General features: G+C 39.4%; 2 protein-coding genes across 3 annotated transcripts; one reads left to right on the top strand and one right to left on the bottom strand.

The window, feature by feature from the left end:
- The first annotated feature begins 5357 nt into the window (after positions 1-5357).
- On the top strand, positions 5358-13183 carry LOC138042641 (octopamine receptor beta-2R-like). 2 transcript variants are annotated; one of them, XM_068888587.1, is made up of 3 exons: positions 5358-5557; positions 5743-5812; positions 11163-13183. In XM_068888587.1, the coding sequence occupies exon 3, from the start codon at positions 11168-11170 to the stop codon at positions 12122-12124; it is 957 nt and encodes a 318-aa protein (XP_068744688.1). In that variant the 5' UTR covers positions 5358-5557; positions 5743-5812; positions 11163-11167; the 3' UTR covers positions 12125-13183. The 2 variants fall into 2 exon arrangements, with proteins under 2 accessions (XP_068744688.1, XP_068744689.1); XM_068888588.1 differs by lacking the exon at positions 5743-5812 and having other exon boundaries at positions 5397-5557.
- A 3732-nt stretch (positions 13184-16915) lies between these two features.
- LOC138040006 (uncharacterized) lies at positions 16916-17578 on the bottom strand. The gene has a single exon (XM_068885807.1). It carries the CDS (start codon positions 17576-17578, stop codon positions 16916-16918), a length of 663 nt encoding a protein of 220 aa, XP_068741908.1.
- Between the last annotated feature and the right edge of the window lie 1355 nt (positions 17579-18933).

Raw genomic sequence — 18933 nt, 5'->3', positions numbered from 1 at the left:
TGCTTTAACCAAACTACTTTAAATTTCTTCGACAAGACTTGAATTGGCTTCTTGCAACGTAGCAGGTCCCGGATGTGAGCTCGAGTCCACCTTTTCCCCGCCTCTGATCGTATATAATAATCTATTTCGGTCAAATTCAATTGGGAACGCTTCGTCTGGAATATTACGTCAAACGACAGAAGACGAGCTAGTAAAGTTGGTCACATCTTACGTTATTCTTTGTTGGCAGTTGACAACATCGTTTGGTTGTACAATACTTAGCAAAACGAAGTTTCTCCATGCCTCGACGAGCCACGGAAGGCTCTGAACTACCTCATTTAGATCCATTTATTTCGCGCAAAAGTTCGTCCCCAGGTAGTCAGATGGAGAAATGCTAACTATTGCCCGCCTGGGTCATGGTCGAAAAGTGAGGTGAACATGAGCGAAAACGGACCCGGGCCCGCACGGATGTTTTTTGTATTTCCCGTTAATAAAATGAAATACAACTTAACGTAGCATCCCATCGAAGTCAACCTTGTTTTTGATGGACTCATCGTGCCACACAGACTGCAATTTAAATCGCCTTAAATGTCGAACCATTCTGAACAGAAATTAACGCCCTCCAATGCTTATCACATGAATTTTGTTTTACCGGACGCGAGTTGTGAGGTTAACATTGTCAGAAGAGAAAAAAATCTTTAGCAAAATTTTGCTTAAACATGCTGTCACCTTACCTTCAGCTCAAGCTTGCAGTTCCATTTTCTTTCTGCAAACCTTGTTTCTGATATGTTAAACCCCTGTTTTCTTGGTCAGTTGTCGTCCATATCGACACGTAGTATTCACCCTGCTGACTTCAAAACTACTGCAGGACATCGAAAGTGATTTCTTTGTTCAGTTGTAGTTATTTTAGAAATTTTAAGAATTTGCATATCAGCACTAGACGTATCTAGCTCAAATTGTCCAAAGATCTCTGGAGTATAATGCGTGTATCGTGAGTCTATTGTACACGTACTGCATTGCATATATACATAAATACCTTATGTCTTGCCCGAGTCAGTTCATACGTTTTCGTGCGCGGTCGCGGTTAACAAAATCATTTCCCCTTTAATGAATGATCATTTCGACGGTTAAGATTCTGTGGTCTCCTCAGCGCGACGCATAGTCAAACAGGTTAATCTATGGTTAAGAAATCTATTTGAGCAACTGGTTTAATTCCTAATTTACTGCTTCTTTATTTTCACCACTGATGTCGGTGGTTTCCAATACTCCCCTTGCATATAGTCTTAAGTAGTTCCTGTATCGCTTTTTAACAGGTAAAATATTACTTTGTGATGCAGAATTAACCATCATAACAATCGTCTAAATGAATTTACTGTATCATTCGCAAGTGAGTAAAATATTATTTGTGTATCAAGCGATGAAAGACCGGTTCTGAATAAATGGCCATCACTGAGAGACGCAATAGCGTCTTTTTTTGTTTGCATCCCAAATGATATAATCATGCCAATAGTAATTAGAAGATATGGCAAATTGCATAATCGTATAATCTTTAAAGACTACGTGTTTCTTTCAGAACGATTGCTTTGATATATAAGTAGTACTTGACCGATATGTTCTTTGATTGGTTCAAGGGTGATCAAAAGTAAGTGGAGAACATCTCTGGTAAGCTTTCTTTTGTCTAAGTGTATTACTTTGAAGCTTATTTTTTGACTTCTGTGGATCCAATTGAATTCAGTGTCTTCTGAAGGACGTGTTTCTGAGAGACGTGCGCTAAATGTAATTTGTGATAATCCTTATTAGCATAAAATTGCTATTTTGACGGTATGCAGCAGAGGCAAGTGCTTGGAGAGCCACGTGATCGCGGATTGTATATTGCGGCCGTTAAGCGAGTGAGGCACTTTAAGATCAGCCTTCGCCTCGTGCTCAAGTACATTACGCCATCCCTACTGTGTATGATAGCTTTCCTTTACGCTGTAAATAGTGTTTTCAATAAGAATACCCTAGAACCTAAAGGGTCGCGCCACTGCCTTTGCCGGGGATACACGTTCCCCGATTTTTTCCACCTCCTGCCGGTTATAAGAGGTTTTGTGTCTAGCTCTAGTGCATTGCTCTTCTCTTTATACTAGAGTTGATGTGTAAATGTTTTTGTACCTATTGCCGATGCTAAATAAATGATACGGTGGCTTGGCTGGCCAACTCGTCCATATATCATCTAGTTTGAGTGTCCGGTTGAGTAGTGGAGGCAAATCTACATTTTACGCCATTCATCTGTTAACAATAGAGAGATTTCGAACGATGAAATGACAGCCAGTATGAAATTTGCGATCCATTCGGTTTGGCTATATAAATCGACTTGTTCATATCATATCATCAGTTAAAGACTTGGAGGATCTTTGCAAACTGATGAAAATGAGCCCTTGACCAAAGGAGATGCGAGTACGAGACAGGTGATGGTGGGATATACTGTAAATTTCCTCACAGCTACCGACTGCTTTGAAAAAGAGAATATGAGACTTTAAATTAAAATGATATTCTTTTTTCAATAGGTTCGATAGCATTTCTTGTCTATTTTTGACACGGAGTGATCCGAGCACGCTCCTCCAACCAGTGTATGTGTTTTTTCCCAAAGAGTGGTTTTCTAAAAAACCACCAAGTTTTTTTTAGCTTGTACGCGCCGTTGTTTTAATATCAAAGACGTTTCCAAGTATGAAATCTTGCAAGAGTCATGCTTAGTTTGTTTATAAACTCGTCAAAAGTGGGAGACCCTAAACTCTTCATCTACTCCGGTTTTCCTTGTCGCCAAAAGTCAGCCTTTTTATTGATTTGATTTTAGTAGTTAGTTGAATCAATTTCCAGTGCATGTTCATGCAAAGCTCATCTGATAATATTCACTGGATGTCTGAATAAATTGGAATGCGTATTACACTGTTGTAGGAATATCAAAATTAATGGTTCCATTATCAAAAATGTGATTTCACTCTGACATTACTTGTTTAAAAAGTTGCAACGCAAAATGAGCTAAAATGATGACTTTCACGTGAATGATAAATAATGCTCTTTTCTTAAACTTAACTTATACCAAAGCAAGAAATAGAATGGTATATATCTTCCCGACACGAATTAAATGTATAGCATTTTCGTCTCCATGGTCCGAGGTTTTGCATATCACAATCTATGACAAATGGATAAATAAGTGTATAGGTGTAGTGTATGAAAGCAAGAGCTTTTTGGACGTAGAGTATGTTATCAACTCATTAGCCCACTTTAAGTAAAGTCTTAAGTACTTTGGCCTAAAAGATTTAAATCTGGCGTTGATTAGAATTTCAAATTTTCATCTTTTTCCTCAATCAATTACCACCTGGCACTCTAACATTATTGGTATCTTCGCCTCCAAAAGTTGGTGGTTGCATCCCTCTCATCTATCGTGAACAACTTTGACGGGTGCAGTACGTAAGCAACAGTTGATTCATGAACACCACTGAAGTTTTATTCATCTACCGAAGAAAATCGGTAAGTTAATTTCACCATGCCAGGGCTCACTTGTTGAAAAGTAGGGTTACAAACTACTTTTCAAATCAACTGAGTTATTGCACTGGATAGTGCATGCATGATTTTTCCAACTGGCACTGAGATTTTATGTCCAAGCACCGTTCAAACAAACTATGGCCACGAGGAAAGCGCTAAGTGTCTCATGTATAGGATTAATCAAATTAAACGTAAAAAACACAAACATTTTGTCTATGTAATGCAGAGATAGAGTTGACTAAGACAGAGGAGCCGTGTCCCATTAAACTCTCCTTGGTTTCTTTCCCAGAACGTTACATACTTTTGTGCTAATTCTACTTTTTTCCTCTGCGTACCGTTCACGTGGTTTATCTGTTTGTAACAAGTGTTTTTTATATATACATATAAGTGCGTTTATTTTAGTGAATATTTGGTTTTGAATATTTGCTTGAGTGTTTTTGTTTTCTCGCCATAAATAAAGAGGTCGGCTGGACTTAAGAATTTGACCAAAGCCTTTTCGGTGACACTAGCTAGTAAATTACAGAACTCTTATGGAAACAAATTTTAAGGCATATGTTTTATGCTAGTCTCAAAACATGTATTATGCCGCTTTTAAGTAGAGTTTTAAAATTCCCCATAAAGAACAAAAATTGATATCAAAAGTAAGAAGACCATTTTATGTGTGCGCCATGTTATCATGCCAAGATCTTAACTGAATTTAGTCCTAGATATTGAAGATAAAGGTAAACCAGTGATATTGAATTGAAAGTTTTGTTTTTAGCTGGATTTAACCAAAATTTAAGACTTTTACTAAAAAATAAATAGAAATGATTGTGAAAATAAATCTTGCGCTTGAGATGATCTTTAGTTAACGTAGTGGCACGGTGAAGTAGTGGCGCGGTGAAAGGCTCGATATTGTTTTGCTTGTCATAAACTGAGTTTCGCCTGGAGATATGGCGAAACTAATAAATTGATCCGTGGACTTTTTCAATCGCTGCTTTTGTTTTCAAGTCTTAAAAGCGGGTTTTATTATGGACGCAAAACCGAAGGCTTACAACTGAAGAGAACTAAACACTCAATCGCAAAGCTGAAAAGAAAATATTTGCTTCCTCACCTGACCTACTTTTGTTTTTATTTGAGAGAAGAAAGAGTTCTCAGGAAAGAACAGCCAACAAAAACACCTTTGTTTGCAAACCCATGCTTAATGTTGAAACGGCCTTCTATGACTGCGTCTCTTGGGATCTGTGTAGGGGTTTTAGTTACCTCCTGGTTCGTTCGATAGGACTTAAAAGTGTTTCACTTCAAGACTCTAATTAATAGAGCTTTACAAACTGACCAATTGTCACATGTGCCTTTCACGTGCTCCATTGAAAAGGAATAAAAAGTCACTTTACACCTTTTCAAATGTAAACAGTCTGTTTTGGTTTCGTAAGTTTTGTGATCCATTTAGTGAAATCTTGCTCCTGCTCACTTGTTTGTTGAGTTGCTACATTCTCACAGACATTTGATGTTATGTGTCTCAGACAAAACATGAAAAGATCAAACGAATGGAAATTTTGCATACAAATATATTTTCTTGTAAATTTGATCACGTTTTGTTTACCATAAATTTCATGATCATATTTAGGATCATATACCAAGAAATCCTCTGTAGAACATATATCGTCCGTTGCTAATGGGAGCCGTTATTTTATTTATGAAAATTCACTCTAATGCATGACGTAATTTCCGAAATCTTCATTTAATGACATGGCATGCGCAAGCTTTGTGAAATTAGAAATAATTATCGTGTTATTTGCGGTGCATTTCTGTCACTCAGTTCTATGAATTTTCAATTGGCTAGTAATGAATGTTTGCTTTGTGGGTGGAAGGAAGAGCTCTGAGCGACAGCAGTCCATTGAAATGCAAAAAAGTGTAACTGCTTGTTACACGGCCGGGTGTTAACCGATTTATCATCCCGGTCAGAGCAAATATTAAACTAAAAAAAGCGAGGGGAGCATAAGACAACTCAGATCGTTCACAAGCTGTCTGGTTTTGCAATAACCATCAGAAATCTTGCTGGATAAGTTCTCTTGTAAGTGAAACTTTAGTTCAATGATTAGCAATGAATGTTGACTTACGAATTTCTATGATTGCGCGCGTTATAGAAAACACTGCATGCTCAGTCGCTTGGAAAGAGCCAGAAAGGAAAGATTAGGCATTTCTAGGCAGATTGGTTCTATGACGAATTTAAATGAGCTCATCTCTTCAAAATTATAGCCCTTGAACGATAAGAATTGGAAAATACAGCCGTCCCAGAGATTCCCATACGGACTGTGAAAAGTTTTTGGTAAGTGTCATATCACAGTAGGACAGCAAATCAACTAAGCAGCTGAGGTTTTGTGTGGCCTTGAACGGTGTGCGACTTTGTTAATGTTGTAATGTAAAATTTTATTTCTGAGAATCGGAAAATATAGCCATCCCGAGTTTCCCGTTAAACGGTTTAAAGTTCTTTGTACGTGTCATATCATGGTGAGACAACAAGGCAACTAGCAAGCTTATTTTCCTAAATGCCATTGCCGTCAGATAGTTGTCACGAATGAAAAAAAAAAATTTTCTGAAGGACAATGAACTGGAAAGACACCAGTGTACAAGTATTGCAATTTTAGCCGTTTCAACATCTTCTCAATGCGTTGGTAACGCGTCGTCTTTTCTTTGGTCTCTCATCATGTCCTGTCATTTAGCCAATTTTGACGCGGTCGTTCCTATATCCCTGCATATTATAACTAACTCTCAAAGCCGGAAAATAAAATGATACACTTCCGCAATTGTAGCAGTGAAATGTGGTTCTTTGAAAGAAAACAATTAGGCATTCCTGAGTTGATGCGAAAGCCTGGCTATTTGTCAACATTTATCTGATGCCACATACATGTTAACATCTATCAATAAACAAAACGAAACGAGGAAGCAACATGGTCATAATATGCATCGTTTTCGCGTTAACTACCAAATGTTGAGGTGCTCCGAGATTACAACAGAAATGCAGCATTTTTGTCCCGAAAATGCAAAGTGTTGCAATAGTCTTAGTATCGACGCTGTATACAGTAAAGGGTGTATGATAAACTAATAATTCTGACGGTGTACTTACATAGAAGGGTGTGAAAAAGGCAGATAAAAAACAGAAATCCCGTGACGGCTTTCACGGTTTTATTTCTTCGGCTTTCAAAAAAAAAAAAGCAGATATTATTTTTTCAAACTGTTTGATTCCATATTTTTTTCAGCACGACGATTTGGGTCAAAGACAAAATAATGTGCGAGATAATAATTTCTCACGGAGACACTGTAAATTTACTTTGAAGAAATTAGAATAGAAAAGGGAAATTGCCACCAATAAAGAGAAAAGTTAAGGTTTTGAAAATTTTCATTTCTGTGTGGAAGACGATATTTGCTTGCAATTACACTGTAGTATATGTAATATTTCCTAGTTATTTCAGGGAAGTCACTGAACTAATTGGACTGATGGCACAAAAGCGACGGCTACCAATCTTTGCTTTTCTCCTTTTCAGATTCCTTTTGTTTTATCTAATTGGAATAATAAAAAAGGGAAAGAGCAAATGTTAGTCAGCAAGCAGAAAGAGCCTGTCATTCACTCGGCTTAATGTCTACTTGGGTTAAAAGGTACTTTAGATTGGTCGAATGTAGAAAGCTCAAGGGTGTATATGCTGCAAAAGCCAGAACAAGACAAATCAGTTGTCTGGATGGCTTTGGGTATCACTACATTTTTGATATTTCATTGATCGGCTCAACAAATCTTTAACTGGATATCAAACATGACCGATCAAAAAGCACATTTGGAAAAAAAATGAGACATTCCCCAGTCGTCCTCCTTCGGCCGAGAATACTCTGAAGCTTTCCTGGAAGTTGTAATAAGGTTTAGGCCGACTTATTTGAACAATACATCGGTGGCAATATTTTTACTTCCGTCGAGATATTTGCTTGATTTTCACTATTATTTTTTTGAATAATTGTCACTCACTTATATATTAGCGATCCAATGAATATTTGCAACAAATTTCTTTTCTTACAAGAAGTAATTTGAGATCTTGATGGGCGGAGCCTTTGAAAGGCGGTCAAAACAGGCGAAGTGTAAAAAAAACTGTTTTCAATCGTTATGAGAGTTGCATAGACCAGACAATTGGTAACCCAAGCCATTTTTTTAGAATTACAAAGAATCAAGTCCCAACTATTGATTTCAATATTAAATTTACAATAGATTTTAAATTTCAAGATTCAGAATTTTTTGTGAATTGATAAGCAGGACCCTGCCATTTCCCGTTTGCCGCTGCCGTAAACGCCATGCTTAACCTCTCCATTATGAATCAATTGCCAAGTCTAGGGGTAATCTACTCGTCCAACATGCTATTATACGTACAAGTTATCGAAGCTAGTGTTGACGTATATCTGTATTGGGTTTGAAAGCATTCAGCTTGGTTTCTTATACTCAAAGTCCAAAGAGAAACCACTTTACAAAAAGTAGGGGTGTTAAAAAGACGGAAAAGAAACTCACAAACCCTTTAGAGATTTAAAGGGTAACCAATGGATAGATATAAGTAAACCTGTCAACCAAGATTAACTGACGCAATTACTGAAATGCACAGCATCAGAGAAGACGTATGTATCGGTTTGATACGCCTGGGTGAACAAATTGATGAGGCCAGTGAAACATTTGCATCACTTTACCGTCACAAGTTGACGAGTGAAGTGGACTGCAGAATACCAGGCCAGTGTTCTGTTCTTGTAGCAGCATCGTCTCAGGAACGAGACATATAACAATACACGCCATCCATATGCAAATAAATGACCGGTTAGTCTGTAGTTTAGCTTGGAAGATCATTAAGAAGGAATATGGCTCTAGCTTATAACATGAGACTTAATCACCAAAGCTTTAAGGTTCTTTGCTCTAGTTTCATTGTTTATTTTAATAAGGGAAAGTGTGAGTCATTACTTCGTCACTGAATATGACCCAACCTGTTGGAGTACTTAAAGCGGCGAGCGGACCTTGTTTTGTTCAGAGGCGCGCCGCAAAGTCAAACAAGAAAATTAATATTGACCAACTCGCGCGACCAAAACGCAGTTTGCCGTTGGCGTTTGAAGATGCGATTTCGCAGAATTATGAAAATCGAAATAAGTAGCTTAAAATCTACTCGCAACCGAGTACCTTTTGAAACAAAAGGAGAGTGTTTTGTTTGGTACAGAGAACATATTTTGATACTCTGATGTGGCGACATGCACTTTTGCTTGCTCTTAAGATACCGTGGTAAAAAAAATGTTTTTTCATAAAAGTTTAGTTATGGAATTGAAAAACTGACGACTTTTCATTAACATTAACTTCGTATAGTATGCGCTGTCTTAATTAGATTTTAAGGAAAGCACTTGGTAAATCCAGCGAAACTTTTAATACCCTAAATCAATCATACCGACAGCCAAACTTTTAATACCCTGAATCAACCTTACCGACATTAAATTTATTTTATGTAGTTCCTACCTTTCTTAAATATGGAAAAAGGTTTAATTTAGATTACTGAAATGTTTTCTTCATTTATTGACATCAAGAACCCATTTTTGAAATTGGCAAGGTTTCCTTGTCTCTTTTTCTTTTCATTTTGCGTCCAGATTTTATATTAATCGTTTGGCTGACAAGGCACTTGAGGGATTAGTAATCTACAATACCCATTAAATGTAAGCCTTTTGGTCCCTTGCAATTGGTAGAATTTCATAGCAAAACCGTTAAACAACTTGAAAATCTCTTGGTCAGTATTGCTCTGGCACATGCACGAATTGTGGCGACAAACCAATCAACGATTGAAGCTAGAGGGTGCCAAACGGTTTAAGGTCCGTTCCGTGTCTTGCTGTAGTCAAATGCCTGATCTGCGTGTAATAAGCGTGTGGTCTATCAGTGACCAATTTGAAACATAAACGTCTGAGGCAAAAGCTATAGCCAAACTCTATTTGTTTCCTTCGGTATGTCCTGTGAGAAACGACGCAACACCACAGTCAAGTGAATTTCGCTTTACGCTGTCCTAATTGCTCCAAAACTTTGTACATTAGGAAGGACAAACTGTAATCTGAAACATTGCGTTCCTGTACCTCCACAGAATAAAACAAATGCAAATATATTGCTACTGCTATTTAATTACTCCGTAATATTGTTATGTAGGCTGTTCTGCAGGGCGTAGCTAGCCAGTTAACTTTACCACCCTGGGTCCTTCTGGATTGTTCTCTTATTTGCAAACTGTTCCTCTGAATAGCTAGGGTAGAATGAAGAACTTGATCGTAGTGGAATAAGTGCCATAATATAACGGCCCTTTAATTAATAAACCTAATTTATACTTTGCGTCTAACCAACGAGTATTGATTGAAGCTGACACATTTTTAACTACACTTTCCTATAGGAAATTTTCATTGCAACTCTTAAACTAAAGCAAGTGTTTTTAAAATGTTTTCAAGCCTAAATCCTAAAATATAATAGCCTCATTTAAAAATTAGACGTTTTAGTTTTTAGGGGGAAAGGATTACAGAGACCACCGCGCACCATTAAGTATCGGATTACGATGTGGGAGGTCACGTGTCCGAAAACTCAGGGTCTTAAATTATAACTGAAAATTAAGAAAGCAATGATTTTGTGATATCATCTGCAAATGGTTAGAATAAAAAGTCTTCTCGGATGAGAACTATAAATCACAGGCCCAGTTTTACAACCTTCAGCCTTCATATAATCTGTGGAACGTTAGGAATTCACACAGTCTTCGCAGAGAGTAGGACACGGAGTTCTCTTTGGAACACGGCTCATCCCATTCTCTCCGGCAAAAAATGGCCAGCCAGGATGTGCGGTGAATGGGTTTTGGAGACTGTCCGTGACAGTGACTGTGCATGACTTTGGATATACATTATAGTGCTGACAGAGCTATTTTAGGCCTCCAAACATGTATCTTAAACGAGATACAACGCATCGAATGTGTAAATTGTTCCACCAGGTAAAAAGACGGTTGACACCTTAAACCAGCACTGAGATTTATTTTGAGCCATTGGGGTTTTGTTAGTTTGAAACCTTGCGTAGATTATCAAACCAGTGATATATCGAAACACCTGCAGACGCTTTGTCGCATTTCCGAAATGAGGCCACCTTTGCAGGAACAGCTACAAGTCAAAGGGACTTTTCGAGGTGCTGTAACGTGTAGATAACGATGTAAGTAAAGCGCTTACCATAATTGCGCTTAAACAAAATATAGTAAAGAAATAAAAAAGACGTTTTGTATCAAAATGGAATGCTAACCTGGTTAAATGCCAATACGATGCAACACTTTGTTTGCCAATTTCCTGGTGTTCTGGAACATTGTCGCTACATTTTTTGAAATTTTGGAGCGATGTCGCTTGTCGCCAAGAACCCTTGTAAGGCCTCATTGTTCCTCCGGCCTAGTTGAGACAGGGCGGACAATTAATTCTTTTGCGTCGAAAACAAACAAGCCGCGACACCTTGGCATTCACTTAACTGTTGCGAATAAGACGGAGTATCATTGGCTGACGCTGATGGTTTGTTCTAGTTCTGGAAACATTTTGATCTAGCTTCCTTCTAAGAGACAACAAGTATGTCCCTTACGTGAGATGGTCTTGATTAATTCACATTGTTTTTTCTTATACAGGTAAAATGCCAGACCCGACAAATGAATCATTATTGGCCAACGCGACACAAACGTTGCATACAGGTGGAATGGAACAATCAGCTTATGCACCCCTTGACAGGGACTCAGTTATAGCAGCTTGGTTCTTTTATACAATCATAGCATTAGTAGCAGTATTTGGTAATCTCATGGTGGTAACAGCCTTTTTCATCAACGACAAACTTCGCACAGTGACAAACTACTTTGTCCTTGGCTTAGCAATAGCGGACATTTTGGTTGGGGCGATTTCTGTTCCTTTGTGGATGTACATGTTGAAAGCCTATGCCTCCCCGACAGGGAACGAAAATTTCCAAGGTTTGGAGACGTTTTACACCACAATGGATAGCTTTGCAGGGATCTCGTCTATTCTTCACCTCATGGCCATTTCCATGGAGCGATATTTCTGTGTTGGTTGGGCCGTGAAGCACCGCAATACGCCTAAATACGTGTATTACATCGCCTTGTTCATGGTCTGGTTGATTTCTGCACTAGCGGCGTGTGTGAAACTTATCATCCCTCGCATCGAACCAAAAGACCGAGCACTTGTGACATCCATTGTGTTCTTTCTTCTGCCATTGACCATCATCGTGGTTGCGTATGCTGCCATTTGGAAAATCGCCACGACCAGGATGAACAACAACCCGAGTAAACGCTCCCTGAAGCGCGAAATTCGCACGGCCACCACCATTGCCTTCGTTATCGGCTTTTTCTTGGTTGCCTGGACACCATTTTTTGTCACTCTAATCACTGTAAATTACTGTACTAAATGCCCATTCCATTGGTCTGCCCTTATCTTTTACAAATTTTTGCATTATTCCAACTCGTCAATCAATCCTATTGTATATGGCGTCCGCATTCCTGAATTTAGGAAGACATTCAAATTCATCATCAAGCGAATTTTTGGACCAGTTTGTGGACCATGTACACTGTGTAGAAGAAACTAGACAACTGCTTTGTAATCGTCACATTGATGCCAGATCAACGTTATCCGACTTGAAGATATTCAGGGTCCTGCAACGTTAGCATCAAAATCATTCCCCAAGAGAAGCTACGCCTATTGCGCAGGCAGGGCGGAACAATCGCCGTAAACTGTGGAGTACACGAAAATCAAGTGCAATATGAAGACAGATCACTAATCCGAAAATGTACCGAAATAACCTGTGAATGGAACTTCAAAATACTACTTGCTTAATAACTTTTAAGTACTCATTTATTTGTGATAATACCGGGGTTTTTTTTCTAAGAAAACCAATTTTAAATTCCCAAAAGATGCCAAAGGAGCTTTTTTTCCGGTTAGAAGTCGCCTTTCTTTCGTAGCTCGTGCCAGGAACAATTGACATTTAGATGAGTTTAACTCAAATAACGAGGCAGTTTTAAGGGACAGCCTTAATTTAAAACTTGAAAACTGGTGGAGACCTGGCTTTTGTGTCAATTCTGAGTTGTCGAAAACTTCCATCTCTGCATGGAAGCATCGGTCAACTCATTTTCAGGAGATACGCTCTACTATGTTCTCTTGCTCTCTGGAATATGACAATTTGAACCCTCCTCAATCAATTGGTTAGTAGGAAGCGACATTGAAGTGCTCCTATTAAATATGACAGCGGTGAAAGCCACTAGTTACCATTCTTCCCTCGCCTTATATAACCGTCGAGGAGACACTCTTATATAAATCCTGTAAACTGCACAGGCTTGAACAGGCTGGCGCGGTGGTTATGTTATTCCTAGTCCTGTATTTTGTTCGTGAGGCCATAACAAAAAGCTGATCAGTGTAATTTTTTCCGAAAAATGTTCCTGGTCAGCTTGCAGAAGTTCGCGAGAACGTCTACCCCAAATCTTGGCGGGTACCTACATTTTGTGTCAAAATGATTAACAGCTAATAATGTTTTAACGAAATGAATGTTACTTAAGTAAGTGGAGGGCATGGTCTTTCCCCTCTTAAGTCTCAAGGGTACTTAGCCGACCACTAATTAGGGAGAATACAAATCAACTGAAATCAGAACAAATCGAATCAAATGTTAGTTTTGAGGGGAGGGGAAAACCTGAGTAACCGGAGAAAAACCTCTCGGAGCAGAGTAGAGAACCAACAAATTCAATCCACATATGGCATCGAAGCCGAAAATGGATCCCGGCCCACGAGGGTGGAAGGCAAGTGCTCTCACCATTGCTCGAACCCTGCTCCCCAACATATATCTCTTTGCCATTTGGTTTTCTTTGCTTTTTAGCTTTATTCAGTATTTTTCTTAAAGGGAAAGTACGGACTAGAAAAAGTTTCTCTAAATTACGAAAACTTTTCCCCAGGAATTTGAAAATAATTGCCGTTTTGTCCAGTTCCCTGTTAAAATGTGACAAGAGCACTTTGAAGTTGCCTCTTTCGTGACTTGGAGAGGGCCATCTTGGATATGACGTGTTAAAGTCAACAAACTTGTTCGACCTTACCAAGTTCTTCGATCCGCGATCACTTTCTCAATGTTGTGTAACCTTTCTGCTTCGAGAAATTCAAATGTAAGATGAATTATGGTAAACGGTCTTGTGGTTCAATAGTTAGTAGGCCATGTAGGCCATAAGTACGACAGAAACTCAAATCACTTAATACTTATAGATTTTCTAGTCAATCGAAGCCAGACTTGGAAAGTTTTTCAGCGGAAGGCTCACTAAGGAAGAGCTTTCTCACCACAACTTCCCCGCACACGTGAGGAAACGGCTGAGCAAACCGCCTTGCGAGGCAGTTTGCTCAGCTCTTTCCTCAAGTGTGCGGCGGGCTTGAGCAAACTGCCTCGCAAGGCGGTTTGCTTGACCGTTTCCTTACCGTGTGCGGGGAACTTTTGGTGAGAAATTCGCTTCGCGAGGCCGTGAGGAAGAAAACAAACATGTTTGATATTTTTCGCCTCGCGAGGCAAATTCCTCATTGTGTGCGGCCATCGTGAGAATCAAGTTGAGCTTGGTCAATGAAGCCTCCAATAAAAATTCATGGCATTCTCACGTGACCAGTGCCGTCGGGATTTCTTCCTCCGACACCATCTTGAACCGCTGGAGTCACGTGAATATGCCATGTATCTTTATTGGATGCTTGATTAAACCAAGCTCAGCTCGATTCTCACGATGCCCGCACACCGTGAGAAATTTGTCTCGCGAGGCCAAAAATATCAAACATGTTTGATTTTATCCTCAAGGCCTCGCGAGGCGTATTTCTCACCACAATTTCCCCGCACACGTGAGGAAAAGGCTGAGCAAACCGCCTCACGAGGCAGTTTTCTCAGCTCTTTTCTCAAGTGTGCGGCGTGCTTTACGAGCACCCTCATGCCCATGTTTGTGAAAAAGCACCGTGAAGTATTCCTTGCGGCTGGTTTAGGCATTGTTTCATCTTTCAACATTGGGCAAAACCAAATCAACTCCATTCTCAGAGGGCACTGGGGAAAGAAGCTAGAATAAAAAACTGGCCTTAATCCAATTTTCCCAAGGTAATCTTTACAGAATAAGATTATTGAAGGAACACTTTTGAGTGCCAACCTTAAGCGTTTTAAAACAAGCGCAAACAATATTAATAGTCTTTAAATTCACAAAATGTCAAACAGCATATTTTAGTCTCATATTCAATTAGATTTGGCTGCAATATTCCTTAAAATATGCAGAACTATTTACCATAAAATGTGGAACATTTCCTGCCTATCTAAATATGCCACAAAAGGGCTCCAAAAAGCAAAGATAGTGTCCAAAAGGATAAAGATAGTGTCTCTATGGAGGTCTGACACAATACCTAAAAATTAAATAATTTGATGTGATCAAGACATTGAATGACCAAGCAATAAACAAACTGCAGCAATGTACTTTAGTTTCACAAAGTGGGAATGAAAAAAATATTCCTCAACTGATGTTTCAATATGCATTTAAATTAATTTTCTATCAACAATTCAAGGGACTGACTTTTCAGTGTCTATTCACTGGTATTATTGACGTTTCCATGATAAGTTTGAAAGTGAGTCTGGCAACCACATGCAGTGCCCCGTGAAATGGGAAATAACTTTAACAAACCCATTAAACTAACATTTTACAAGGGGCACCATTGTTGATGCCCTGCGAAGAACAAAGAATAAATTGAAAGAAGAATTGGTCTGGAGTTTATCCACAATGGACAGTTAGTGGCTGCATTCACCAATGTAGAGAACAAACACATCAAGTTTCTTCTCAAGCAACCTGGTGTTCAAGGAGCTATTCAATTTCCAAAGAACACTATGGTAGTGTACCAGTACCTGGGTGAATTCGGGTACCTGGCCTGAAACTGAAACTTGTGGAGCCAAACAACTTGTTGAGCTTAGTACTTAAACTGGGTACATAATTATGTCTACAAATATTGTCTATTCAACCAACAGTTTCTCCTAATTTTGTGTACCATTCACCTGTTGGTTCCTTAATAAAAACTCGCTGATTCAATTAAGGATTTAAGTCCTTTCAAATCATCAAATTTACTTTGCGCCACCAGGAACAAACGAAAAAATACAAGCACTGAAGGCAAACTGATCAAGAATGCACGACTCCCTTTGAAACAGCAAAACAGGATCCTCGAGTCACTAAAAAGTGCTGCATGCTACGTGGATGTTTGCAGAACGATCGCAAGTTGTAATCACTGAAAGAAAACTCCACTCCAGATCTGATAGACGATGGCCGTGCGAGACTCGCCAAGCACGTGGAACACCCAACAGGATTATTCGTTGTTTGGCACAGCAGATGAACGAAAAATTGTTCCCCTCACTATTAAGTTCCAACCCTATAAGACCAATCTTGCTCAAATACAACAACAATTTCGGCAGCAGCCAAGCTCATCACAAGCCATCGAAGTTGGCATAAAGCAGCATAGCGCCTCACCTGAAGTTCGATCATGATGGACACAAACAAGAGCTGAAAGAACTTCATAAGGTCAGACGACCAAATGTGATTGACCCAACACTCGTTAGAGCGGCTCAGTTATCGGACATCAAAGTGCTGAACAAACCAAGGGATTTCGTCGTAAAAATGTTCACTCATCAATGTCTTCTTCCTCTACAGAATAAAGTTCAAAGGCGATCCTGGTTGTTAATCACATGCTGGATAAAGTGGATTGGCAAATTGATTGCCAGAACAATGCGTCATTTCTGTCTCGCTGAGTTCAAAGAAGCGATGGTCAAGAGAGTCACAAGAGAAGGCTTAGCGAATGTACACCGATCTAACCAATCAGAATGTAAACAATTGGCGTGACGTCGGATAGCACAGTTTTCCCCGCTCGCTGAATTGTGATTGGTCAGTTTAAAGTTTCAGTAGCTCTCGCCGTATGCAAGGCGTTGCAAGGCTCTTTCACATCAACAATTACCGCTGTTGGAGTGTACGCTTTGGAGGGGGATGAAAGTAGACACAAGTCTAGACTTGAGAACACATATAAAAACAAACAAAACCGAAGCTTACACCGGATAATTAAAATTTAAAGAAAAGTTGGCCGGCGAAAATAAAACGTGGATGGATTCCTCAAACGTGAAAACCTGACTGCTATATTGTCTGTTCGGGACTTCAAGCGGAATCTTCAGGAATATGAATATTGGTCTTGGGGACATTCGCTTCATAATAATAATAATAATAATAATAGAAACGTTCTTGGTGCGCATTTAAAAAATCTCAATGCGCTTACAATAAATAATAACAATAATAACAATAGCAAATTAGTAATAACCACACTAATTAAAAATTAAAACACTTAAGCTACAAAGGTATCATTGGTCATCAAGGAGGTGGCGACGAAAAAGGTAAGTTTTAAGTGCCGTTTTAAAAGTTGACAGAGACGAGGCTGACTTAATATGCTCAGGTATAGAGTTCCACAGTTTAGGAGCAGCGAAGGCAAACGCCCTCTCACTATTGTAGAGGGTATTAGGGCGGTACAAGTTCTGAAGTAAGGATTGCTTGGAGGAGCGAAGTGTCCGTGAAGGATTCCGAAACTTGAGTAGCTCACGGAGGTAAGATGGACCTTGATTGTGGAGACACTTAAACGTAAGAAGCAGGATCTTAAATTCCAGTCTGGCAGGTATAGGCAACCAGTGGAGATCCCTCAAAATAGGGGTCATATGGTCAGATCGACGAGCTCCTACAATCAGCCTAGCTGCAGTATTCTGAACTCTTTGTAGCTTAGCGAGTTCGTAAGAGGGCAGACCATATAGGAGACTGTTACAATAGTCTAGATGCGAAATAACAAGTGCATTTACCAATCGCTTAAGTGGGTCCGGAGGTAGATACTTCCGAATGCGGCCAATAGAGTTAATGAAGAAGAAAGCTTTTTTACAAAGATCATTGATATGGCTGGATAAGGTGAAGTAAGCGTCCATGATAACTCCAAGGTTTCGGGTCTTTGATGTAATGTCCACAGGAACTCCGGCAACCATGAACTGAGGTCCTAGTGAGGGATTTTTCACAAATCGAGATGTTAAACGCAGGACCTCTGTTTTTCCACGATTAGTCTGTAGCTTATTACATGCATTCCAGTCAAAGACAGCTTTAATACAAGTAGACAGAGAGTCAATAGCCAGCCAATTCAGGTGTTGATGGTTTCACTGCGATATAAAGCTGCGTATCATCAGCGTAAAACATACATTGAAGATTGAAGGTTGCTATAACGTCTTGGAGTGGAGCTATGTATAGTGTAAATAGTAATGGTCCCAAAATGGATCCTTGTGGTACACCATAGTGAAGGTTTCTAGGTGAAGAAGAAGATCCAGCAATATTTACTCTTTGTGTGCGTCCTCGAAGGTAAGAAGTGAACCAATTCAAAGCGATTCCTTTAAATCCGAAGTACAAATGGAGACGGGATAGTAATATATCATGGTCTAGGGTGTCAAATGCTGCCGAAAGATCGAGGAATATTAAAATGACATCATTGCGAGAATCAAGAGCCTTCAAAATGTCATTAGTGACTCGTAGAAGTGCAGTCTCGGTGGAATGGTGTGCACGGTAAGCTGACTGAAGTGACGGAAATAAGGCATTATTGTTGAGGTAGCTGTAGGTCTGGATTGCAACAGACTTTTCTATGACTTTACTCATGAACGAGATGTTTGCAAGAGGTCGATAATTCTGATAAATTTCCGAATCAAGGTCTGGTTTCTTAAGTTTCGGACGAACGATCGACGTCTTGAGTGAAGTCGGAAACTCAACAGAGGCCAGTGATGCACTCACGATCCTAGCTATAATAGGCGCTAGCTCAAGCACATGCTGCTTCAGTACGGATGTAGGGATTGGGTCGAGATCACAAGTCTTAGGGGTGAGTGAACCCAAGACTTCTACGATATACGCGTGAGAAGGTATCTCAAAATCCGTAAAGTGACACGAAAGCTGCCTGCCCTCCACAAAGGCTGCCTTGGTGTTGTTTAGACCAGCGCGGATATCAGAGATCTTGTTCATACGGAAATCTTAGTCAACTAGTCCAAAATATCATTATATTGGAGCGAGAAAACTGAATCAAGCCATTAAATTTTTTGGTTAAATTTTGTTCGCAGTATAGAAACAACTGAAACGATTTACTCTTACCATCTGATGGAAATATATAAATCTATCATTTGTTTTGAATTGGTAACAGGGATCTGGTAGAAAGCCACGGTAGACAGATTAAACTTGATTTCCAGGCATTTATTTCACAGCAATGAACGCGGGATAGCACTGCAAGATCTCTTTCGCTTTGTAAAACTTCTGCATATAACTCACATATAAAACCCTGTTAACGACCACGAGGTAAAGCTGTTCAGAG

Source organism: Montipora capricornis, chromosome 3, assembly GCF_036669925.1.
Source record: "Montipora capricornis isolate CH-2021 chromosome 3, ASM3666992v2, whole genome shotgun sequence".
Lineage (NCBI taxonomy): Eukaryota > Metazoa > Cnidaria > Anthozoa > Scleractinia > Acroporidae > Montipora > Montipora capricornis.
This window is presented reverse-complemented; position numbering and strand designations above follow the sequence as displayed.

Excerpts from the sequence above, each read along its gene's own strand:
- LOC138042641 (XM_068888587.1), top strand. The coding sequence starts at position 11,168 with ATGCCAGACCCGACAAATGAATCATTATTGGCCAACGCGACACAAACG.
- LOC138040006 (XM_068885807.1), bottom strand. The coding sequence starts at position 17,578 with ATGGTTGCCGGAGTTCCTGTGGACATTACATCAAAGACCCGAAACCTT.